Genomic DNA, 26,461 nt, shown 5'->3' with positions numbered 1-26,461 from the left:
CCTATATAACTACTGTCTATACACACACCATCCTATATATCTACTGTCTATACACACCATCCTATATAACTACTGTCTATACACACCATCCTATATAACTACGGTCTATACACACCATCCTATATAACTACTGTCTATACACACCATCCTATATAACTACTGTCCATACACACCATCCTATATAACTACTGTCTATACACACCATCCTATATAACTACTGTCTATACTGTCTATACACACCATCCTATATAACTACTGTCTATACACACCATCCTATATAACTACTGTCTATACACACCATCCTGTATAACCACTGTCTATATACGGACATGGTGCAGAGAGATGGGAGCTTGGTGGTGTTCTGTAAGGACAGGGTGCAGAGAGATGGGAGCTTGGTGGTGTTCTGTAAGAACATGGTGCAGAGAGATGGGAGCTTGGTGGTGTTCTGTAAGGACATGGTGCAGAGAGATGGGAGCTTGGTGGTGTTAATGTTGGACATGGTGCAGAGAGATCGGAGCTTGGTGGTGTTCTGTAAGGACATGGTGCAGAGAGATGGGAGCTTGGTGGTGTTAATGTTGGACATGGTGCAGAGAGATGGGAGCTTGTTAGTGTTCTGTAAGGAAATAGTGCAGAGAGATGGGAGCTTGTTGGTGTTCTGTAAGGACATGGTGCAGAGAGATGGGAGCTTGTTGGTGTTCTGTAAGGACATGGTGCAGAGAGATGGGAGCTTGGTGGTGTTCTGTAAGGACATGGTGCAGAGAGATGGGAGCTTGGTGGTGTTCTGTAAGGACATGGTGCAGAGAGATGGGAGCTTGGTGGTGTTCTGTAAGGACATGGTGCAGAGAGATGGGAGCTTGGTGGTGTTCTGTAAGGACATGGTGCAGAGAGATGGGAGCTTGGTGGTGTTCTGTAAGGACATGGTGCAGAGAGATGGGAGCTTGTTGGTGTTCTGTAAGGACATGGTGCAGAGAGATGGGAGCTTGGTGGTGTTCTGTAAGGACATGGTGCAGAGAGATGGGAGCTTGTTGGTGTTCTGTAAGGACATGGTGCAGAGAGATGGGAGCTTGGTGGGGTTCTGTAAGGACATGGTGCAGAGAGATGGGAGCTTGGTGTTGTTCTGTAAGGAAATAGTGCAGAGAGATGGGAGCTTGTTGGTGTTCTGTAAGGACATGGTGCAGAGAGATGGGAGCTTGTTGGTGTTAATGTTGGACATGGTGCAGAGAGATGGGAGCTTGGTGGTGTTCTGTAAGGACATGGTGCAGAGAGATGGGAGCTTGGTGGTGTTCTGTAAGGACATGGTGCAGAGAGATGGGAGCTTGGTGGTGTTCTGTAAGGAAATAGTGCAGAGAGATGGGAGCTTGTTGGTGTTCTGTAAGGACATGGTGCAGAGAGATGGGAGCTTGTTGGTGTTAATGTTGGACATGGTGCAGAGAGATGGGTGCTTGGTGGTGTTCTGTAAGGAAATAGTGCAGAGAGATGGGAGCTTGTTGGTGTTCTGTAAGGACATGGTGCAGAGAGATGGGAGCTTGGTGGTGTTCTGTAAGGACATGGTGCAGAGAGATGGGAGCTTGGTGGTGTTCTGTGAGGACATGGTGCAGAGAGATGGGAGCTTGGTGGTGTTCTGTAAGGACATGGTGCAGAGAGATGGGAGCTTGGTGGTGTTCTGTAAGGACACGGTGCAGAGAGATGGGAGCTTGTTGGTGTTCTGTAAGGACATGGTGCAGAGAGATGGGAGCTTGGTGGTGTTCTGTAAGCACACGGTGCAGAGAGATGGGAGCTTGGTGGTGTTCTGTAAGGACACGGTGCAGAGGGGAAAAGCTCTCAGAGTGAAGCAAATAGGGAAGTGTAAGGTGGTATTGATTAGCTGGACTGATGAAGCAGGGAAACAGTGGATTAAAGGGGCGATAACAGAAGTGTCTGTGAGGGTCAGCACTAAAGAGGTCAGAGATAAACTGAGAGGAGACATTTTAGTGAATGTTCAAAGATTACAGGTAGAATGCCTGTCTATTGTGTTCAAATCAAATGTTATTTGTCACATGCACATGGTTAGCAGATGTTATTGGTCACATGGTTAGCATATGTTATTGGTCACATGGTTAGCAGATGTTATTGGTCACATGGTTAGCAGATGTTATTGGTCACATGGTTAGCAGATGTTATTGGTCACATGGTTAGCATATGTTATTGGTCACATGGTTAGCAGATGTTATTGGTCACATGGTTAGCAGATGTTATTGGTCACATGGTTAGCAGATGTTATTGGACACATGGTTAGCAGATGTTAATGCGAGTGTAGCGAAATGCTTGTGCTTCTAGTTCCGACAATGCAGTAATAACCAACGAGTAATCTAACCTAACAATTCCACAACTACTACCTTATACACACAAGTGTAAAGGGGTAAAGAATATGTACATAAAGATATATGAATGAGTAATGGTACAGAACGGCATAGGCAAGGTGCAGTAGATGGTATAGAGTACAGTATATACATATGAGATGAGTAATGTAGGGTATATAAACATAAAGTGGCATAGTTTAAAGTGGCTAGTGATACATGTATTACATAAAGATGGCAAGATGCAGTAGCTGGTATAGAATACAGTATATACATATAAGATGAGTAATGTAGGGTAAGTAAACATTATATAAAGTGTCATTGTTTAAAGTGACTAGTGATACATTTATTACACCATTTTTTTCCTTATTAAAGTGGCTGGAGATGAGTCAGTATGTTGGCAGCAGCCACTCTGTGTTAGTGATGGCTGTTTATCAGTCTGATGGCCTTGAGATAGAAGCTGTTTTTCAGTCTGATGGCCTTGAGATAGAAGCTGTTTAACAGTCTGATGGCCTTGAGATAGAAGCTGTTTAACAGTCTGATGGCCTTGAGATAGAAGCTGTTTAACAGTCTGATGGCCTTGAGATAGAAGCTGTTTTTCAGTCTCTCGGTCCCAGCTTTGATGCACCTGTACTGACCTCGCCTTCTTGATGATAGCGGGGTGAACAGGCAGTGGCTCGGGTGGTTGTTGTCCTTGATTATCTTTTTGGCCTTCCTGTGACATCGGATGGTGTAGGTGTCCTGGAGGGCAGGTAGTTTTCCCCCGGTGATGCGTTGTGCAGACCTCACTACCCTCTGGAGAGCCTTGCGGTTGTGGGCGGAGCAGTTGCCGTACCAGGCGGTGATACAGCCCGACAGGATGCTCTCGATTGTGCATCTGTAGAAGTTTGTGAGTGCTTTTGGTGACAAGCCGAATTTCTTCAGCGTCCTGAGGTTGAAGAGGCGCTGCTGCGCCTTCTTCACAACGCTGTCTGTGTGGATGGACCATTTCAGTTTGTCCGTGATGTGTACACCAAGGAACTTAAAACTTTCCACCTTCTCCACTCCTGTCCTGTCGCTGTGGATAGGGGGGTGCTCCCTCTGCTGTTTCCTGAAGTCCACAATCATCTCCTTTGTTTTGTTCAGGGTACTGCCAAATAAAGTAACCAAAGGATATATGAGTTATTATGTGAGGGCTTATGTACCAACGCTTTTAAGATGTTATAACTGCCAGAGGTTTGGGCATGTGGCAACAGCATGTAAAGAGAAAAATATGTGTGCCAGGTGTGCCAGGTGTGGAGGGGAGTATGGGAAGTGTGGAGATGGTGGACATGCAAAGTGCTGTAGCTGTGGGGGGTGCTCATAGTGTGGCATATAGTGGGTGTGAGGCTATGAAGCAGGCAGTGGAGGTGTAACAAGTGAGAGTGGAGAGAAGGGTATCATGTTATTTTATTTAACCCTTATTTAACTAGGCAAGTCTGTTAAGAACATATTCTTATTTACAATGACGGCCTACCGGAGAACAGTGGGTTAACTGCCTTGTTCAGGGACAGAACAACAGATTTTTACCTTGTCAGCTCGGAGGATTGGATCTAGCAACCTTACGGTTAATGGCCCAATGCTCTAACCACTAGGCTACCCTGCCGCCCCTGCAACATAATGACCATAACACCCCATAATGACAAAGCAATAACAGGTTTTCAGGCATTTTTACTCATTTATAGAAAATGTAAGACCGAAATATCACATTTACTTAAGTATTCAGACCCTTTACTCACTACTTTGTTGAAGCACCTTTGGCAGCGATTACAGCCTCGAGTCTTCTTGGGTATGATGCTCAAGTTGAAGAAACATCTCAAAGATGATCAATGGAAACAGGATGCACCTGAACTCAATTTCGAGTCTCACAGCAAAGGGTCTGAATACATTTATTTTTATTTAACCTTTATTTAACTTATATTATTTTACTTATATTAACTTATGTAAATAATTAATTTCAGTTTTATTTTATTTTATACATTTGCAAACATTTCTAAAAACCTGTTTTCTCTTTGTCATTATTGGGGTATTGTGTGTAGATTAATGAGGGATATTTTTTATATTTTTTGATCTGTTTTAGAATAAGGCTGTAATTTAACAAAATACGTGGAAAAAAGTCAAGGGCTCTGAATACTTTCCCGAAAGCCCTGTACCTACCGTAGACAAGAGAAAGATGGTGACGTTCATAGAAGGAGCTGTCAATAGCACCCCTTAAAGTAGAGTCTTAAACAGAGAGGATTCAGCTTCTAGTGAAAGCAGCTGGGACACATCTGAGTATGACAGGGTTGCCATGGCAAGAGGTGGGAGGTGACCTCAATCAACCGAGGCAGGAAACATGGCTCAAACCGACTGTGGAGTTTATCATACAGGGGATATGTAGGGGTTTGTAGGGACAGAGATGTAGAGGGGGGGGGGGGGGGTTCCACCTTCATAAAGCAAGGACTTCCTTACAGGATGCAGAGGTATTGAAGAGGAATATGTGGTGGTGGAGGTGTGGTTGAGAGGAGGGGTGATAGTGAACTACTATAATCACTGTCAGATATTAGACCTGGAAGTGCTGGAGAAGGTGTAGGGCCAGGTTAGTAGTAAGGTAATGTGGTGTGGGGATTTTAAAGCCTACAACACACTCTGGGTGGAGGGCCAGGTTAGAAGTAAGGTAATGTGGTGTGGGGATTTTAAAGCCTACAACACACTCTGGGTGGTGGGCCAGGTTAGTAGTAAGGTAATGTGGTGTGGGGATTTTAATGCCTACAACACACTCTGGGTGGAGGAAGTCAAGCCCGACAAAGTAGTTATTTGCTCTGATTCGTGTGCTGTGTTGATGAGTCTCCAGTCCTTTAGGTCACGTAGCAGACAAGACCTGCTGAGTGACGTGCTACGACCAACATGCAGGAATAGACAGATGAGTTACAGAAAACATTTGAATGTGTTCCCTGATCAACACAGTGTCACTGTTAAATGTGTTCCCTGATCAACACAGTGTCACTGTTAAATGTGTTCCCTGATCTACACAGTGTCACTGTTAAATGTGTTCCCTGATCAACACAGTGTCACTGTTAAATGTGTTCCCTGATCAACACAGTGTCCCTGTTAAATGTGTTCCCTGATCAACACAGTGTCGCTGTTAAATGTGTTCCCTGATCAACACAGTGTCACTGTTAAATGTGTTCCCTGATCAACACAGTGTCCATGTTAAATGTGTTCCCTGATCAACACAGTGTCACTGTTAAATGTGTTCCCTGATCAACACAGTGTCACTGTTAAATGTGTTCCCTGATCAACACAGTGTCACTGTTAATGTGTTCCCTGATCAACACAGTGTCACTGTTAAATGTGTTCCCTGATCAACACAGTGTCACTGTTAAATGTGTTCCCTGATCAACACAGTGTCACTGTTAAATGTGTTCCCCTGATCAACACAGTGTCACTGTTAAATGTGTTCCCTGATCAACACAGTGTCACTGTTAAATGTGTTCCCTGATCAACACAGTGTCACTGTTAATGTGTTCCCTGATCAACACAGTGTCACTGTTAAATGTGTTCCCTGATCAACACAGTGTCACTGTTAAATGTGTTCCCTGATCAACACAGTGTCACTGTTAAATGTGTTCCCCTGATCAACACAGTGTCACTGTTAAATGTGTTCCCTGATCAACACAGTGTCACTGTTAAATGTGTTCCCTGATCAACACAGTGTCACTGTTAAATGTGTTCCCTGATCAACACAGTGTCACTGTTAAATGTGTCCCCTGATCAACACAGTGTCACTGTTAAATGTGTCCCCTGATCAACACAGTGTCACTGTTAAATGTGTTCCCTGATCAACACAGTGTCACTGTTAAATGTGTTCCCTGATCAACACAGTGTCACTGTTAAATGTGTTCCCCTGATCAACACAGTGTCACTGTTAAATGTGTTCCCTGATCAACACAGTGTCACTGTTAAATGTGTTCCCTGATCAACACAGTGTCACTGTTAAATGTGTTCCCTGATCAACACAATGTCACTGTTAAATGTGTTCCCCTGATCAACACAGTGTCACTGTTAAATGTGTTCCCTGATCAACACAGTGTCACTGTTAAATGTGTTCCCTGATCAACACAGTGTCACTGTTAAATGTGTTCCTGAAAAGTCACCATCCACATGAAGCCTTCTGGTAAAACAACAATAATAACATAATGATTATTTGACCTGTGTGCAATCAAAAGAAAATGGTATGCTTGCCAACTTGGTTAGTTATGGGATGAAATGAAAACTTTTCAACCCCCCCCCCCCCTCCCCCCCAACTTTCAATCAGTACTGAGTTAAATGAACCAAAAAAAAATGTGTTGGACTGAACGCTTGCTGTCATCACCACTGTCCATTTTAAATATAGTGTCAACGCTTCTATAACAGGGTTCGTAGCTTAATCGTGAGTGTCGTCACCCACCCTGGGATTTAATGGTCCTGGAATTTAACGGCCCTGGGATTTAACGGCCCTGGGATTTAATGGTCCTGGAATTTAACGGCCCTGGGATTTAACGGCCCTGGGATTTAACGGTCCTGGAATTTAACGGTCCTGGGATTTAACGGCCCTGGGATTTAACGGTCCTGGGATTTAACGGCCCTGGGATTTAACGGCCCTGGGATTTAACGGTCCTGGGATTTAACGGCCCTGGGATTTAACGGCCCTGGGATCTAACGGCCCTGGGATTGCCTGACGGAAGGGATATTTTGGCCATACTCTTTCCTGTATAGTTTTCTGACACCCCTCCCTTTCCCTACACACCGTTGAGTGTAGCAAGAGGGACAGAGAGTGTGACTCGTCTTACTATGACACAGATTTGACCGACTACTACGGTGTCCTCTTGTACTTCAGACAATGTAGGCAGGTTGCTTAGAATTCAAACCTTCTCAAACACCCTAATTCAGACACTTCAGACGGATAATGAACTTTACAGTGTCCTGCTATTCAAATAAACACTGAGTGTACAAAACATTAAGAACACCTTCCTAATATTGTGTTGCACCCCCTTTTTGCCCTCAGAACAGCCTCAATTCGTCAGGTCATGGACTCTACAAGGTGTTGAAAGCGTTCCACAGGGATGCTGGCCCATGTTGACTCCAATGCTTCCCACAGTTGTGTTGGATGTCCGTTGGGTGGTGGATCATTCTTGATACAGACAGGAAACTGTTGAGCGTGAAAAACCCAGCAGCTTTGCAGTTCTTGACACAACCATTCTACTACCATACCCTGTTCAAAGACACTTAAATATTTTTGGTTTTGCCCATTCACCCTCTGAATGGCCCACACACACAATCCATGTCTCAAATATCTCAAGGCTTATAAATCCTTCTTCAACCTGTCTCTTCCCCTTCATCTACACTGATTGAAGTGTTTAACAATTGACAACAATAAGGGATCATAGCTTTCACCTGGATTCACAGTCTATGTCGTGGAAAGGGCAGTTTTGTAAACTAGGTGTATTGATTGTAAATCACAGAAACACAGGCTTCTCCCTGAACGATGTTACGGTGACGCAACGCCACCTTGTGGTAATTTATTTTAACATTAAGGTTCACCTCTGGCCCGCTCGCCTCCCTACCTCTGAGGAAGTACAGTTCCCGCTCAGCCCAGTCAAAACTGTTCGCTGCTCTGGCACCCCAATGGTGGAACAAACTCCCTCACGACGCCAGGTCAGCGGAGTCAATCACCACCTTCCGGAGACACCTGAAACCCCACCTCTTTAAGGAATACCTAGGATAGGATAAAGTAATCCTTCTAACCCCCCCCCCCCCCCCCCCCTTAAAAGATTTAGATGCACTATTGTAAAGTGGCTGTTCCACTGGATATCATAAGGTGAATGCACCAATTTGTAAGTCGCTCTGGATAAGAGCGTCTGCTAAATGACTTAAATGTAATGTAAATGTCCAGTAACATGACATTTAGTGGGTAGTGATTTTATTTTAACTTTAAGGTTTACACAACGAGGGTAAGATCAATGTTTAAATGCCTAGAACCAAAAGGCTCCTTAACAGCTTCCACCCCTAAGCCATAAGACTGCCGAACAATTAATCAAATGGACTATTTATATTGACCCCCCCCCCCCCACCTCCATTTGTTTTGTACACTGCTGCTACTTGCTATTTATTATCTATGCATAGTTACTTCACCCCTACCTACCTACATGTACCTCAACTAACCTGTACCCCTGCACACTGACTCGGTACCGGTACCCCCTGTATATAGCCTCGTTATTGTTATGTTATTGTGTTACTTTTTATTATTTTTTACTTTCATTTACTTAACTCTTCTTGAACTGCACTGTTGGTTATTAAGGGCTTGTAAGTTAACGTTTCACTGTAAGGTCTACACTTGTTGCATTCGGCGCATGTGACTAATACAGTTTGATTTGATAATTGTTTGTGTTTTTGCTGGTCAGAGGGAGCAGGCGCTCCATGTTAAATGATTGGGGGCAAGAGATGTGAATTGTTTTTCTTTTAAGCAGTGGCTATTTTATCATGTAAATCTTGGTGGGACAAAAAAATAAGTGGGATGCATGCCAGCAAAGCCACAACACTAAACAATACATTTACTGCACTATAACGGTGACAAACGGTGCCCACAAACTGTTAGGGCCTCTACATAAAGCTGTCCCAATAGTAGAGTCCCATCAGCAGTCCCAACATCTTACCACCGCTACACCTGGATATCAGTGGAGCCTTGTCTGGCAGAGAAACAGTTCATTCAGCCTCATTTACAGCCTGTAAAAAACATACCTGCTGTTTTCAACTCTCTAGAGACCGCAGGAGCGGTAGAGATACTCTTAATGATCGGCTATGAAAAGCCAACTGACATTTACTCCTGAGGTGCTGACCTGTTGCACCCTCGACAACCACTGTGATTATTATTATTTGACCATGCTGGTCATTTATGAACGTTTTGAACATCTTGGCCATGTTCTGTTATAATCTCCACCCGGGCACAGCCAGAAGAGGACTGGCCACCCCCTCATAGCCTGGTTCCTCTCTAGGTTTCTTCCTAGGTTTTGGCCTTTCTAGGGAGTTTTTCCTAGCCACCGTGCTTCTACACCTGCATTGCTTGCTATTTGGAGTTTTAGGCTGGGTTTCTGTACAGCACTTTGAGATATCAGCTGATGTAAGAAGAGCTATATAATTAAATTTGATTTGATTTTGATTTGATAGCTGATATGGTTGACTTGCTTAAACAAATTTGGTTTCTAATGACAATTGAGATGTACAAACTATGGCATAAGGGGACGACAAGCGGAGAAGAGGCAATCCGTAATTTTGATTAAGGCATTAAAGAGCGAGCAAGGACGGACGTAACGTTAGTCAATTTAACTATTTGTTCAGCAATTTTGAAATGTACAGCGACAAAATTCAGAACATGGGCCATTCTTACAGAATTCTCCCTGTACACCAAGTCAGAACCGTAGGATAAATAAAGGGGGCATATAAGCAGACAATGAAAGCTCTTACAATATACGATGATTACATTTCTCTAAAACAGGTTTTAGGCTACAGTAGAACAGTCAGAACAGTAGGCGAAATTAAGAGGGGTAAATAGACCAAATTATTAGGGTGAGGCACATGGGCTACTAACATTTTACTACACAACATATACTTAATATTACTTTCTTAGCTACAGTATACATATCTCCCTGGCATATTACATCATTTATGCAGCAGCATACAATACATTTTTGGACTCACAAGTGTTATGCTCACTTGAACAGGAAGGTGGTGTGGCGGTCCTTCGTGCACAAATTTAGTCATCAAAGTCTGGCATTCTCTGGATTTATGGTGCTTTCAAAACAACTGGAGGCGGGATTTACAATTCCGAGTTGGATGACCGTTCAAAACATATTTTCCCAGTCGGAGCTCGTTTATTCCTGACTTTCCAGTTGTCTTGAACTCACTGTTGTCAAGTCATGTTTTTGCAGTTCTGGGTTAACAGTTTTTTTGAGCGTTGCACAAATCATGCTTCATTAACGGCATGGCCAATTTGGAATTTTTATCATTTTAAACTTGGAAAAGAGCCCCTTAATCCCAGATTTTGGACCACACAGCCACTGTCACTGATTCCTTCCAAACCACTCGTTGAATTTGCCATTTCCAACTTGTTGTGTGTTTATGTCCAATGGCCGATGAGCACCGATACATTTTATCTATAATTTCTCTTCATTGTTTCTCTTCATATGACAAGGATAAAAAGGATTTGCAAGTAGATTGTCGACTTGATTCATGATGATGCCTGCTAACTAAAATTGTGAAAGTAGGATGTTGACATGATCAGTCCAATCAAAGCTACTGTACATATCACGTGATTTGATGTAATTGTATCTGCGGCCAATGAATGACCTTGAGCCTTCTTGGATGGGAACTTCTAATGTAACAACCGAAGGGCTAGAATTTTCAAGGTCTCCTCTTACACTTGGCAGTGACAAAGTCCCCATGAGTGACAGAACATTGAGCCAATCACTGCGCAATGCTCCAGAAAGCACTGAGCTAAGCTGAAACACCTGCATTTTGGAGCTGCCTTACTGAGAGACCATGTTTGTATGCGGCTTTATTAACTCAATGATACATATTTCTTTTTTAATTTGTTTGCAAACTGATATGTGACATGTATTAATGCCAAAATAACATACAAAACAGGCAAGCCCAAATGTATTTATTTATTTTTTGCTAAAAATGTGGGGCTCAAAACAGGTGGATTTCTGCTTCACCTGCCCTGAATGACGGGTCGCCACTGCTTTCAAGAATCTGTTCTTTTGAGTTTTGATGTTTATTCTTTGCCCAACAAAGTGATATATAAGTTATCCTGTACGAGCTTTTGTGCCAAATACATTACGTTGTTACAGGTGTCAAGCTCATGGGCATGTGGCAGCCATTGTGTAGGAGGGAGGTTCCTAGGTGTGAGAAGTGTGCATGAGACAAAGGAATGTGTAGCATATGTGTTTATTGTACGGGTGCCCATGGGGCCTGGGGATCAGAAATGTCCCGTGTGAGAGAGAGGCAGGTTGAGCTTTCCAGGGTTAAAGTAGTGCAGAAGTTGTCATATGCTGAGGCAGTGAAGAAAGTAGAGGAAGATGAGTCAAGGGGGAGGGATCCTGAGAGGACTGGTGTAACTAGTAGATCTGTACCAATACAGAGGGAGGGGCCAACAAGTGTTAAATGTTTCAGTAAGATTGGGATTTTTACATTTTAATAGTAATGGTTATCGACTGTACTGGGGCGACGCACAATTGGCATAGCGTCGTCCGGGTTAGGGAGGGTTTGGCCGATAGGGATATCCTTGTCTCAGTATGTAAAATGTAATAAAAATGTATGCACTCTACTGTAAGTCGCTCTGGATAAGAGCGTTTGCTAAATGACTAAAAGGTCATGTAAAATGTACTGCAGAGATGGAACGTAAGTCGCAGAAAATCGAGGTTGTGGTGACAGCTGCTAAAGGATAAATAAATAAAAAAGCTGCAGAGAGGTATTTGGTTGAGTGAGACTCAGAAGAGTTTATAGGGTGTGTTAAGTGGTGGTGTCCTATCCTTTCAGGCTGTTGGACTGAGGCTGGACTAAATAGATTGTTTATTATTATTAGACAAAAATATAAACATTTGAGTGTAGTGTTAGATGCAGTGGTGGGCCGTCAGGGCCTGCAAGGCCTTCTCTGCTGGCCTAAACATCATCAGAATATAAAAAAAAATTTAAATTATATTTTCCCACAAATATGTATTAAATTATTCCCCAGAGTAAGAGTTATACTCTTCATTTCATAGCTTTCCTCTTGGTTGCACTGCTTCCAGCCCCAGGTTGAGATTTTGAGGGCTGGTCTTTATGTTAGATCTTTTATCCAATCATATTCAGCCATCATGTGTTGCCAGGGGTCTAAAATCTGCCCTCAGGCCTTCAGAATCAACAGTGCGGGCACTTGTAGCTTATAGTGAATGGAAATGAAAATTTAGTGTCAACCAATCAGCTTTAGAGTTGGCTATTGTACGCCTTCTGGCTGGCTCCAGTGTTACACAGGAGCCAGCTAGCAGGCGTAGTGCGTGCACGTCTTTTGATTGGATTACCAATATTGAGAGGCAGGTCCTATGGAGATCTAGGAAACTGAATTTGATAAACGAATTAATTCGCGTACTACTAAGCTGTTTTTTCAACCCACAATGGCGGAAGGAGGAGAAGATATCGATTTGGTCGAGGATATAATTATAACGCCATTCTCAAGACAAACTTTTCAAGAAAAGTTAGACATTGTAAGGAGAGGTCGCCCGACGCCACAAAGCCTGTCACAGGCGGGAAAGTGCTTCGTTCGCTCGCCACTTTCAAAGTTTCAACTACGAGCGCTGTCAATGGCTCACAGGCTCCTTGGCTCCGAGAAGCACTGCAAACTGTACTGCTGGGAATGCCTATTATTTGCAAGTGATCGATTTGGTGTTTGGAGCCACACTGGCTTTGCAAACTTGAGTTGTCTAACCAAGGCAGCAACGAGACACCAAAGTACGGCTGGAACCTAACAACCAGTGGTGCTTTTGAAAACTTTTGGGGACACCGGAGTGGATCGACAGCTCAAAGAACAAACGCGCAGGGCAACGGAGCTGCACAATGAAAAGATGAAGGGAAATATTGAAAAGACTCATTGATTGTGTCATGGTTTTGGGTAAACACTGTTTACCCAAAAATGTCAATTTGTCAATTTCAAGGTGACGCAACACCTGGTTATACTGCGTTTCTGTCTAAATGTATAGTGTCTGGAGCCATGGCATCATAATGAGGTGGATTAATTCGGGTGGGACTGTGTAGTACCTCACTGAAGGCCCAGGCCCAGGCCCAGGCCCAGGCCCCAGGCCCACGGCATGCCACTGGTTAGATGGTAGGATATTTATTTATATATATATTTTTTTCAAGCAAAGTATAAGGGAGTTGTAGTCCAGTCTGGTAGGTGGCGGTAATGCAACATTTATTGGATGCCAACCACCAATAAACCTCATTGAAGAAGACACAATTAACCAAAACAGAGCCGCTTCTAGTCACCTTGATTTAATCCAACTTTCCCACTGCGTTCTTCATAGTCCTCGATATTACAAATATATTTCCCAAATGAATCTCCTTTTCCGAACGCTCTGCTACACCGTATAATGACTATTTTATTGATAGCGACCTATTAGACAGGCAGAATAATGGCCACCTACTTCTTGGGTCCTTCTGCCCTTAAATGAATGTCGCTGACTAAATGACGTTCTCTTTACCCGCTGTCATAGAGGAGATAGGGTGGGTTTCTTCATCTCGCCAAAAACATCTTTCGGATTGATCAAGCATCCTTTGTTTAAAATTACTCACAGTCACCCTGTCATCATGGATACTAACTTTTCTATCATGTTTGGTCAATATTGCAGAATTTTAGGTCCCCCATCCATCGCTAATTGACAATGGCCGAGGAAGGGTAAGCGTGACTGTTCTTCTCCCACTTTGCGCTGAACCAGGGCTAACTAACTAGCACGTTTCAAAGTTACATAGTTTGTAAAATGGGGATGTGTGAAATATTTCCATTACTCTACGTGCACTTCCAGAACTATTGATAACAGTCAAATGGAATAGCCTTACAAGAGATAACCCCCCCAGTTAACGTTAGCAAGCTAAGCATGTGTTTAGTCCTTTGGTTGGTTGTAACTAAGTTACCTATCGAGCTATTTCTGTGAATATAGTGAGTTGACAGTGTAATGGTTAATTTCTGGCGCATGTGTGATGATTTACTTTCTTTAGTCGGATACCCCTTCACTCTAAATTATGAGTGAGATCCCCTGTCTGACACGCCGGGAAAACATTCAACCCAGCTCACTTATCCTAACGGGCTAGTTGTAGCTAATGTAACTCGTCTCCTCCTCTCCTTGTCTTCTCCTCCTCTCTCGTCTCCTTATCTCCTCTTCTCCCATCTCTCCTTATCCCTTCTCCCATCTCGTCTCCTCTTCTCCCATCTCTCCTTATCTCCTCTTCTCCCATCTCGTCTCCTTATCTCCTCTTCTCCCATCTCGTCTCCTTATCTCCTCTTCTCCCATCTCTCCTTCTCCCATCTCGTCTCCTTGTCCCCCACCCCAGCATCGCTGCTGGAGGTGTGATGGATGTCAACACCGCTCTCCCCGAGGTGCTCAAAACCGCCCTCATCCACGACGGCCTGGCTCGTGGTATCCGCGAGGCTGCCAAGGCGCTGGACAAGTGAGTGAATACTTCTGGTCCTTTTATGTCCTAAATGGTTCCCTATTTGTAAGTCGCTCTGGATAAGAGCGTCTGCTAAATGACTTAAATGTAAATGTATTTAGTGCACACCTCAGGGCCCTGCACCTGGTCAAAAGAAGTGTACTATGTAGGCAATAGGGTATCATTTGGTACGTAGACTGAATTTCTGGTCTGTCTTTTCACCCTCTGTTTTATCAGCTAGTTCCATGACATTATACAAGTGTTTGGATAAAGGAGTCTTCTGTCATAGTTTTGTTGAGACGTCTTAACATTAAACACTCATTTCTTGCGGTATTGTTTTGGAAGCATAAAGACTTATCTTATCAGCTAGAAATAATGTATTTTAAAAAATAAATAAAAAAGGTTAAATTGGTTTTATTTATAGGGTTCGTGTTCCCACACGGCTTTTGTGTTAACGGAAGACGAAGGGACCGCCTATGCTAATTAGCTATCTATTATGCTCTGAACACTTGTGTGTAGCGGAAGAAGGCTGTAAGAAATGTGTTGTCACTGGAAAAATACTGTCGCCTCAACTGTTAAAAGCGCTCAAAACAATGTACAGTAAAGTGCATTTTGCATTAAATTACTTTGACGGACATGAAAGTAGAAGGCTTTTTGTTTCGCAATTTGAGAATCGATTTCAAGTTTCGATGTTTTGATTCAAGTTTGTCTGCGAGAGTCCGTCTACCTCCTGAAGATAACACAAGGTCCTTGGACTTCACTGAATGAACAGTAGGCTCCTTATTAAGAGTACATCTTGGTCTAGTTAAGTCTGGTGAAGTACGGCTGATGGTTTTGGTTTCTTCTGAATCCTGTGAGAACTGCCATCGTTACCCAAACATCGAAGATACTTCTGCCTCCCAGATGGCACACTATTCCCTACGTAGTGCACTTCTTGTGACCACCAGAGCTGGGCGTGGCACCATATAGGAACTGGAATGACAGTTGGGCTGCATTCACCAAAACTTACTAGATAACCGGGTTAGTTATATTTCTGATGTGATGGTAAATTACTACTGATTGTTAATTGCTGTTGCCCCCCCCCTCCTCTCCAGGCGCCAGGCCCACCTTTGCGTTCTTGCGGCCAACTGTGACGAGCCCATGTACGTCAAGCTGGTGGAAGCCCTCTGCGCTGAGCATCAGATTAACCTCATCAAGGTATGGAGCGGGGGGGGGTAGAGTGGGGACATGGGAGAGGGTGCGGAGGGGGCGACATGGCTAAACAAGGGAGTGTAGTAGGAGAGTGGTGTTTAGTAAACGTAGTAGTAGTTATTTTAACTGAGTCGGGTTGTTTCTGTGTCACATGATAATGTGGCTTCCCCTACTGGGGCCTGTGGACAGAAACCCAATGTTTTATCAATGTAGCATATACAGTATATCACAAAAGTGAGTACACCCCTCACATTTTTGTAAATATTTGAGTATATCTTTTCATGTGACAACACTGAAGAAATGACACTTTGCTTCAATGTAAAGTAGTGAGTGTACAGCTTGTATAACAGTGTAAATTTGCTGTCCCCTCAAAATAACTCAACACACAGCCATTAATGTCTAAACCGCTGGCAACAAAAGTGAGTACACCCCTAAGTGAAAATGTCCAAATTGGGCCCAATTAGCCATTTTCCCTCCCCGGTGTCATGTGACTCGTTAGTGTTACAAGGTCTCAGGTGTGAATGGGGAGCAGGTGTGTTAAATTTGGTGTCATCCTCTCACACTCCCTCATACTGACTGGTCACTGGAAGTTCAACATGGCACCTCATGGCAAAGAACTCTCTGAGGATCTGAAAAAAAGAGTTGTTGCTCTACATAAAGATGGCCTGGGCTATAAGAAGATTACCAAGACCCTGAAACTGAGCTGCAGCACGGTGGCCAAGACCATACAGCGGTTTAACTGGACAGATTCCACTCAGAACAGGCCTCGCCATGGTCGACCAAAGAAGTTGAGTGCACGTGCTCAGCGTCATATCCAGAGGTTGTCTTTGGGAAATAGACGTTGGAGTGCTGCCAGCATTGCTGCAGAGGTTGAAGGGGTGGGGGGTCAGCCTGTCAGTGCTCAGACCATATGCCGTACACTGCATCAAATTGGTCTGCATGGCTGTTGTCCCAGAAGGAAGCCTCTTCTAAAGATGATGCACAAGAAAGCCCGCAAACAGTTTGCTGAAGACAAGCAGACTAAGGACATGGATTACTGTAACCATGTCCTGTGGTCTGATGAGACCAAGATAAACTAATTTGGTTCAGATGGTGTCAAGCGTGTGTGGCGGCAACCAGGTGAGGAGTACAAAGACAAGTGTGTCTTGCCTACAGTCAAGCATGGTGGTGGGAGTGTCATGGTCTGGGGCTGCATGAGTGCTGCCGGCACTGGGGAGCTACAGTTCATTGAGGGAACCATGAATGCCAACATGTAATGTGACATACTGAAGCAGAGCATGATCCCCTCTTATCGGAGACTGGGTCGCAGGGCAGTATTCCAACATGATAAAGACCCCAAACACACCTCCAAGACGACCACTGCCTTGCTAAAGAAGCTGAAGGTAAAGGTGATGGACTGGCCAAGCATGTCTCCAGACCTAAACCCTATTGAGCATCTGTGGGGTGTCCTCAAATGGAAGGTGGAGGAGTGCAAGGTCTCTAACATCCACCAGCTCCGTGATGTCGTCATTGAGGAGTGGAAGAGGACTCCAGTGGCAACCTGTGAAGCTCTGGTGAACTCCATGCCCAAGAGGGTTAAGGCAGTGCTGGAAAATGATGGTGGCCACACAAAATATTGACACTTTGGGCCCAATTTGGGCATTTTCACTTAGGGGTGTACTCACTTTTGTTGCCAGCGGTTTAGACATTAATGGCTGTGTGTTGAGTTATTTTGAGGGGACAGCAAATTTACACTGTTATACAAGCTGTACACTCACTACTTTACATTGAAGCAAAGTGTCATTTCTTCAGTGTTGTCACATGAAAAGATATACTCAAATATTTACAAAAATGTGAGGGGTGTACTCACTTTTGTGATATACTGTAGATAGATATCAAGCTGCCTGCTACCGACCCGTCCTTCATCCACACAATATGGCCATAACCCCACCTGCCCTGCGTATATATCGCTACCCTATATGTTACAACTGCACCAGGGCATCCTGAGCCTGATCAATCTGATTGTATTCATTAAGTTATTGGTAAACGGGTGTAGATTAACAGTGAAAAGCTTCCCAGCAATGCAGTAGAAATAATAACAGGAGGAATAAATCCACAATGAGTAATGATAACTAGGTTATATACACGGGGTACCAGTACTGAGTAATGAGTAACGATAACTAGGTTATATACACAGGGCACCAGTACTGAGTAATGAGTAATGATAACTAGGTTATATACACAGGGTACCAGTACTGAGTAATGATAACTAGGTTATATACACAGGGTACCAGTACTGAGTAATGATAACTAGGTTATATACACAGGGTACCAGTACTGAGTCAATGAGTAATGATAACTAGGTTATATACACAGGGTACCAGTACTGAGTCAATGAGTAATGATAACTAGGTTATATACACGGGGTACCAGTACTGAGTAATGAGTAATGATAACTAGGTTATATACACAGGGTACCAGTACTGAGTAATGATAACTAGGTTATATACACAGGGTACCAGTACTGAGTAATGATAACTAGGTTATATACACAGGGTACCAGTACTGAGTCATGAGTAATGATAACTAGGTTATATACACAGGGTACCAGTACTGAGTAATGATAACTAGGTTATATACACAGGGTACCAGTACTGAGTAATGATAACTAGGTTATATACACAGGGCACCAGTACTGAGTAATGATAACTAGGTTATATACACAGGGTACCAGTAATGAGTAATGATAACTAGGTTATATACACGGGGTACCAGTACTGAGTAATGATAACTAGGTTATATACACGGGGTACCAGTACTGAGTCAATGATAACTAGGTTATATACACAGGGTACCAGTAATGAGTAATGATAACTAGGTTATATACACAGGGTACCAGTACTGAGTAATGATAACTAGGTTATATACACAGGGTACCAGTACTGAGTAATGATAACTAGGTTATATACTGAGTAATGATAACTAGGTTATATACACAGGGTACCAGTACTGAGTAATGATAACTAGGTTATATACACAGGGTACCAGTACTGAGTAATGATAACTAGGTTATATACTGAGTAATGATAACTAGGTTATATACACAGGGTACCAGTACTGAGTAATGAGTAATGATAACTAGGTTATATACACAGGGTACCAGTACTGAGTAATGATAACTAGGTTATATACACAGGGTACCAGTACTGAGTCAATGAGTAATGATAACTAGGTTATATACACGGGGTACCAGTATTGAGTAATGATAACTAGGTTATATACACGGGGTACCAGTACTGAGTAATGAGTAATGATAACTAGGTTATATACACAGGGCACCAGTACTGAGTCAATGAGTAATGATAACTAGGTTATATACACAGGGCACCAGTACTGAGTCAATGAGTAATGATAACTAGGTTATATACACAGGGCACCAGTACTGAGTCAATGAGTAATGATAACTAGGTTATATACACGGGGCACCAGTACTGAGTAATGAGTAATGATAACTAGGTTATATACACAGGGCACCAGTACTGAGTCAATGAGTAATGATAACTAGGTTATATACACGGGGTACCAGTACTGAGTAATGAGTAATGATAACTAGGTTATATACACAGGGTACCAGTACTGAGTAATGAGTAATGATAACTAGGTTATATACACAGGGCACCAGTACTGAGTAATGAGTAATGATAACTAGGTTATATACACAGGGTACCAGTACTGAGTAATGAGTAATGATAACTAGGTTATATACACGGGGTACCAGTACTGAGTAATGATAACTAGGTTATATACACAGGGCACCAGTACTGAGTAATGAGTAATGATAACTAGGTTATATACACAGGGAACTAGTACTGAGTAATGAGTAATGATAACTAGGTTATATACACAGGGTACCAGTATTGAGTAATGATAACTAGGTTATATACACAGGGTACCAGTATTGAGTAATGATAACCGGTGTAGGTAGACCTTACAGTGAAATGCTTCCTTACGAGCCCTTAACCAACAATGCAGATTAAAAGTATGGTTGAGAATAAGAAATAAAAGTAACAATTAGTTAAAGAGCAGCAGTAAAATAACAATAGTCGGGCTATATACAGGGGAGGTAACCTGTACAGAGTTGATGCGCGGGGGCTGTATACAGGGTGTTACGGTACAGAGTTGATGCGCGGGGGCTATATACAGGGTATTACGGTACAGAGTTGATGCACGGGGGCTATATACAGGGTATTACGGTACAGAGTCAATGTGGAGGCTATAACCAGGGGGTACTGGTACAGAGTCAATGTGGAGGCTATATACAGGGTGTTACGGTACAGAGTCAATGTGGAGACTATATACAGGGTATTACGGTACAGAGTCAATGTGGAGGCTATATACAGGGGGTACCGGTACAGAGTTGATGCGTGGGGGCTATATACAGGGTATTACGGTACAATGTGGAGACTATATACAGGGTATTACGGTACAGAGTCAATGTGGAGGCTATATACAGGGTATTACGGTACAGAGTCAATGTGGAGGCTATATACAGGGTGTTACGGTACAGAGTCAATGTGGAGGCTATATACAGGGTATTACGGTACAGAGTCAATGTGGAGGCTATATACAGGGTATTACGGTACAGAGTTGATGCACGGGGGCTATATACAGGGTATTACGGTACAGAGTCAATGTGGAGGCTATATACAGGGTGTTACGGTACAGAGTCAATGTGGAGGCTATATACAGGGAGTACCGGTACAGAGTCAATGTGGAGGCTATATACAGGGTATTACGGTACAGAGTCAATGTGGAGGCTATATACAGGGTATTACGGTACAGAGTCAATGTGGAGGCTATATACAGGGTGTTACGGTACAGAGTCAATGTGGAGGCTATATACAGGGTATTACGGTACAGAGTCAATGCACAGGGGCACATTAAAAACCACTAGGTTTACTAGTGTTTTTAATGATGCAACGGCCAACGATGTACTACGTATTAACCAAAATGCCACGCGGTGAGACCGGTCATTGGAGCCTGGGTCGGTACTGACGGGATCTGCTCTCGGATCAACGTTCCATTTTTTAAATAGTTCCTTCGGTTGCAAATATTGAGAGGGCTGGTTTCTGATGCTTACCCAATTATGCAGTAAATCACAGATTTGACACGTCATTACTCACTTCAGGCTGCACATCATGAGACCAATTAGAGAGTAGCAAAATAGAACTCATTGATTTTACATCATGTATATCAATATGATTTGTAATAGGCCTATAGCCTACTGTTTATATTTTAATGCAGTCATCTCGGTTTTCATTTGAATCGTCTTTTTATTATGTTGGCTTGTTTGTATCGATTACAAAGACATTGTCAACTTTATTCTGGAGCGTTCGTTAAATTACAAGCACATTGTTTATAGTGAGGGTTTTAGGTAACGGCTCTGAGATTTTAACGATGCTCCTACAGAGGTTCTAATGATTTTAAATAGGCATTCAAATAATTTTGGGAAACCGAGCCCTGGTTAAAATTCGTGCGCTATGTAGGGAATAGGGAGCCATTTTAGGTGACTCTGTAAACAGTGGGGACTACAGTCATGTTATTACTGCCCTATGGAGATACTAGGTGGTAGCACAGCTTATGTATTGAAACTCTCTTCTCCCCATCTCTGACCACCAGGTTGATGACAACAAGAAGCTGGGCGAGTGGGTTGGTCTGTGCAAGATCGACCGGGAGGGAAAACCCCGTAAGGTGGTGGGCTGCAGCTGTGTTGTGATCAAGGTATAAACCCACTGCTCTGTTCTGGAAACGCCTCCGAGGGAAAGCTGCAGGAACGGTGTGAAGTCATGGAGGGCATAATGGAAGGGCTCGGACTGCTCCTTGTGACGTCATAAACAGGGTAGTGAAGTGTTGGAATGCTCCTTGTGACGTCATAAACAGGGTAGTGAAGTGTTGGAATGCTCCTTGTGACGTCATAAACAGGGTAGTGAAGTGTTGGAATGCTCCTTGTGACGTCATAAACAGGGTAGTGAAGTGTTGGAATGCTCCTTGTGACGTCATAAACAGGGTAGTGAAGTGTTGGAATGCTCCTTGTGACGTCATAAACAGGGTAGTGAAGTGTTGGAATGCTCCTTGTGACGTCATAAACAGGGTAGTGAAGTGTTGGAATGCTCCTTGTGACGTCATAAACAGGGTAGTGAAGTGTTGGAATGCTCCTTGTGACGTCATAAACAGGGTAGTGAAGTGTTGGAATGCTCCTTGTGACGTCATAAACAGGGTAGTGAAGTGTTGGAATGCTCCTTGTGACGTCATAAACAGGGTAGTGAAGTGTTGGAATGCTCCTTGTGACGTCATAAACAGGGTAGTGAAGTGTTGGAATGCTCCTTGTGACGTCATAAACAGGGTAGTGAAGTGTTGGAATGCTCCTTGTGACGTCATAAACAGGGTAGTGAAGTGTTGGAATGCTCCTTGTGACGTCATAAACAGGGTAGTGAAGTGTTGGAATGCTCCTTGTGACGTCATAAACAGGGTAGTGAAGTGTTGGAATGCTCCTTGTGACGTCATAAACAGGGTAGTGAAGTGTTGGAATGCTCCTTGTGACGTCATAAACAGGGTAGTGAAGTGTTGGAATGCTCCTTGTGACGTCATAAACAGGGTAGTGAAGTGTTGGAATGCTCCTTGTGACGTCATAAACAGGGTAGTGAAGTGTTGGAATGCTCCTTGTGACGTCATAAACAGGGTAGTGAAGTGTTGGAATGCTCCTTGTGATGTCATAGATAGGATAGCGTGTGTTAGAATTCTCTGATGTCTTGACAGTTTATGAAAGGGCCCTTTGTGGTGCCACGTGGAGGGTTCAATGTGGTGGTTGTGCCATAGTGGTGCTTTTTCACCTGGAATTGCTAATAACCCTGCAACTGTCTGACAGTTAAACCCTAACGTTTAGGCTTATGCACTTAAACCAGATAGCCTCAAATAATGAAAGGAAAGACTTCAATGTAGCCTATAGATATACATTGCACAAGAATGATACATTATTACATTTAATGGTATTGTTTCTCTATAGTCAACCCGCAATATCACACAATATTGAACCCGTCTAGACTGCGGGTCATGAGTCAACCCGAGCATCAGTAGTGGGCCAGTCAAGTGCAGCTGCTGTGCTGTCAGTGCCATGCAGCTGTTTGTCCTACACAGCTGGCCAGAGTGTCTGCCAGAGTACGAGCTCCGACGCCTCACTGCGGTGCCTGGGGTCCCAACTAATGGCTACATGTGTCTTCATTAGACTGAATCAACCTGTAACCTACTGACCAGTGTTCAACTCTACCTGTAACCTACTGACCACAGTGTTCAACTCTACCTGTAACCTACTGACCAGTGTTCAACTCTACCTGTAACCTACTGACCACAGTGTTCAACTCTACCTGTAACCTACTGACCAGTGTTCAACTCTACCTGTAACCTACTGACCACAGTGTTCAACTCTACCTGTAACCTACTGACCACAGTGTTCAACTCTACCTGTAACCTACTGACCACAGTGTTCAACTCTACCTGTAACCTACTGACCACAGTGTTCAACTCTACCTGTAACCTACTGACCACAGTGTTCAACTCTACCTGTAACCTACTGACCACAGTGTTCAACTCTACCTGTAACCTACTGACCACAGTGTTCAACTCTACCTGTAACCTACTGACCACAGTGTTCAACTCTACCTGTAACCTACTGACCACAGTGTTCAACTCTACCTGTAACCTACTGACCACAGTGTTCAATTCTACCTGTAACCTACTGACCACAGTGTTCAACTCTACCTGTAACCTACTGACCACAGTGTTCAATTCTACCTGTAACCTACTGACCACAGTGTTCAACTCTACCTGTAACCTACTGACCACAGTGTTCAATTCTACCTGTAACCTACTGACCAGTGTTCAACTCTACCTGTAACCTACTGACCAGTGTTCAACTCTACCTGTAACCTACTGACCAGTGTTCAACTCTACCTGTAACCTACTGACCAGTGTTCAACTCTACCTGTAACCTACTGACCAGTGTTCAACTCTACCTGTAACCTACTGACCAGTGTTCAACTCTACCTGTAACCTACTGACCAGTGTTCAACTCTACCTGTAACCTACTGACCACAGTGTTCAACTCTACCTGTAACCTACTGACCACAGTGTTCAACTCTACCTGTAACCTACTGACCACAGTGTTCAACTCTACCTGTAACCTACTGACCACAGTGTTCAACTCTACCTGTAACCTACTGACCACAGTGTTCAACTCTACCTGTAACCTACTGACCACAGTGTTCAACTCTACCTGTAACCTACTGACCACAGTGTTCAACTCTACCTGTAACCTACTGACCACAGTGTTCAACTCTACCTGTAACCTACTGACCACAGTGTTCAACTCTACCTGTAACCTACTGACCACAGTGTTCAACTCTACCTGTAACCTACTGACCACAGTGTTCAACTCTACCTGTAACCTACTGACCACAGTGTTCAACTCTACCTGTAACCTACTGACCACAGTGTTCAACTCTACCTGTAACCTACTGACCACAGTGTTCAACTCTACCTGTAACCTACTGACCACAGTGTTCAACTCTACCTGTAACCTACTGACCACAGTGTTCAACTCTACCTGTAACCTACTGACCACAGTGTTCAACTCTACCTGTAACCTACTGACCACAGTGTTCAACTCTACCTGTAACCTACTGACCACAGTGTTCAACTCTACCTGTAACCTACTGACCACAGTGTTCAACTCTACCTGTAACCTACTGACCACAGTGTTCAACTCTACCTGTAACCTACTGACCACAGTGTTCAATTCTACCTGTAACCTACTGACCACAGTGTTCAATTCTACCTGTAACCTACTGACCACAGTGTTCAACTCTACCTGTAACCTACTGACCACAGTGTTCAATTCTACCTGTAACCTACTGACCACAGTGTTCAACTCTACCTGTAACCTACTGACCACAGTGTTCAATTCTACCTGTAACCTACTGACCAGTGTTCAACTCTACCTGTAACCTACTGACCAGTGTTCAACTCTACCTGTAACCTACTGACCAGTGTTCAACTCTACCTGTAACCTACTGACCAGTGTTCAACTCTACCTGTAACCTACTGACCAGTGTTCAACTCTACCTGTAACCTACTGACCAGTGTTCAACTCTACCTGTAACCTACTGACCAGTGTTCAACTCTACCTGTAACCTACTGACCACAGTGTTCAACTCTACCTGTAACCTACTGACCACAGTGTTCAACTCTACCTGTAACCTACTGACCACAGTGTTCAACTCTACCTGTAACCTACTGACCACAGTGTTCAACTCTACCTGTAACCTACTGACCACAGTGTTCAACTCTACCTGTAACCTACTGACCACAGTGTTCAACTCTACCTGTAACCTACTGACCACAGTGTTCAACTCTACCTGTAACCTACTGACCACAGTGTTCAACTCTACCTGTAACCTACTGACCACAGTGTTCAACTCTACCTGTAACCTACTGACCACAGTGTTCAACTCTACCTGTAACCTACTGACCACAGTGTTCAACTCTACCTGTAACCTACTGACCACAGTGTTCAACTCTACCTGTAACCTACTGACCACAGTGTTCAACTCTACCTGTAACCTACTGACCAGTGTTCAACTCTACCTGTAACCTACTGACCCTATTCCCTGTATAGTGCACTACTTTATAGCACTACTTTATAGTATTAAGTTCACTATATAAAGTGTAATTTGGGACACTTGTCACTTGACACTTTTTTTTCTTCTAAACAATGAGCTGTTCTGTAGTTAGCATCCTGTGTAACTCCTCCCCCCCCATGCTGTCTAACACTGTCCCCCCCCCCCCTCTACAGGACTATGGCAAGGAGTCTCAAGCTAAGGACGTGATTGAGGAATACTTCAAGGCCAAGAAATGAGGTGTCATTTTCAATAAAAGCTGAAATTAAGTTTCTGTCTGGAGAGTTAATTATTAAGTCCGGTGAGATGCAGAGCTTTATTTAAAAGGTACAGTCTGCGACTATGACAACCGCTCTCGAGTGACTGAGCTGAACACCTTTCAGACTCTCTTCTGTTAAAGACAACTAGAGCCTACGCACACCTTATCAAGATTATAATATTAATTGGCACATTTCAAACTGTCCTTTTGTGAGGTACAGGCGGGGACGAGTTCTGTACGAATGTTGGGGGTCGATAATCCAGAATCTGAGGATCCGTTAATCTCTAGTTTGGGAACATTTTGTCGTCCTAATAGATTACAACGGCGATGGATTACACTAACGTTACTACACGGTTGTGGCAGGTTTAACTCGTTAGCTCTGTTGTCTATGATGTTACTTTAGCTAATATGGTGACAACGGTGTAGGCCGTGTGTAGCGGTTATGGCTTGGAAAGGATTCCTTGCCTGGTCACATACAGCTGATGTGTTGTGGGCGTCAACGCGCAAGGCGACGGGAAGAAGTGGAAGGAGGAGAGACGCGAGAAGGAATACAAATGTGGCTGCTATGAAAGTGAACTGTTTATGTGTGATCACGGGTGCATTCATTCCACTGATTCTGTTCAAATGTTTCTTACACGGAACACAACGGGAATAAACACACATGAACTTGTTTGAGACTGTTGGACTGATGATTACACCCTATATATCAGCCAGAGTGCGCAAGGTGGTAATGAATGTCACTTTCTAGC

General features: G+C 43.5%; 1 protein-coding gene, 1 long non-coding RNA gene and 1 other non-coding gene across 3 annotated transcripts; 2 read left to right on the top strand and 1 right to left on the bottom strand.

The window, feature by feature from the left end:
- Positions 1–13,573: 13,573 nt before the first annotated feature.
- On the top strand, positions 13,574–25,722 carry LOC129817842 (40S ribosomal protein S12). Its single transcript, XM_055873430.1, has 6 exons — positions 13,574–13,628; positions 13,754–13,800; positions 14,454–14,570; positions 15,647–15,749; positions 21,402–21,503; positions 25,630–25,722. Exons 2-6 carry the CDS (start codon positions 13,787–13,789, stop codon positions 25,690–25,692), a joined length of 399 nt encoding a protein of 132 aa, XP_055729405.1. The 5' UTR covers positions 13,574–13,628; positions 13,754–13,786; the 3' UTR covers positions 25,693–25,722.
- LOC129817965 (small nucleolar RNA SNORD101) lies at positions 14,094–14,171 on the top strand. Its single transcript, XR_008753836.1, has one exon. It is a non-coding gene; the product is annotated as a small nucleolar RNA SNORD101 (small nucleolar RNA).
- On the bottom strand, positions 22,944–23,389 carry LOC129817844 (uncharacterized). The gene is made up of 3 exons (XR_008753795.1): positions 23,151–23,389; positions 23,054–23,117; positions 22,944–23,022 (listed from the first exon to the last, which is right to left on the bottom strand). It is a non-coding gene; the product is annotated as an uncharacterized LOC129817844 (long non-coding RNA).
- Positions 25,723–26,461: the final 739 nt, after the last annotated feature.

The sequence above is a fragment of the Salvelinus fontinalis genome, chromosome 20, assembly GCF_029448725.1.
Source record: "Salvelinus fontinalis isolate EN_2023a chromosome 20, ASM2944872v1, whole genome shotgun sequence".
Classification (NCBI taxonomy): Eukaryota; Metazoa; Chordata; class Actinopteri; order Salmoniformes; family Salmonidae; genus Salvelinus; species Salvelinus fontinalis.
The sequence above is the reverse complement of the archived record's forward strand: the minus strand, read 5'-3'. Positions and strand labels throughout refer to the sequence as shown.

Excerpts from the sequence above, each read along its gene's own strand:
- LOC129817842 (XM_055873430.1), top strand. Across the intron at positions 14,571-15,646 it reads GCTGCCAAGGCGCTGGACAA|GCGCCAGGCCCACCTTTGCG; the intron begins GTGAGTGAATAC and ends CCTCCTCTCCAG. Across the intron at positions 21,504-25,629 it reads GCAGCTGTGTTGTGATCAAG|GACTATGGCAAGGAGTCTCA; the intron begins GTATAAACCCAC and ends CCCCCTCTACAG.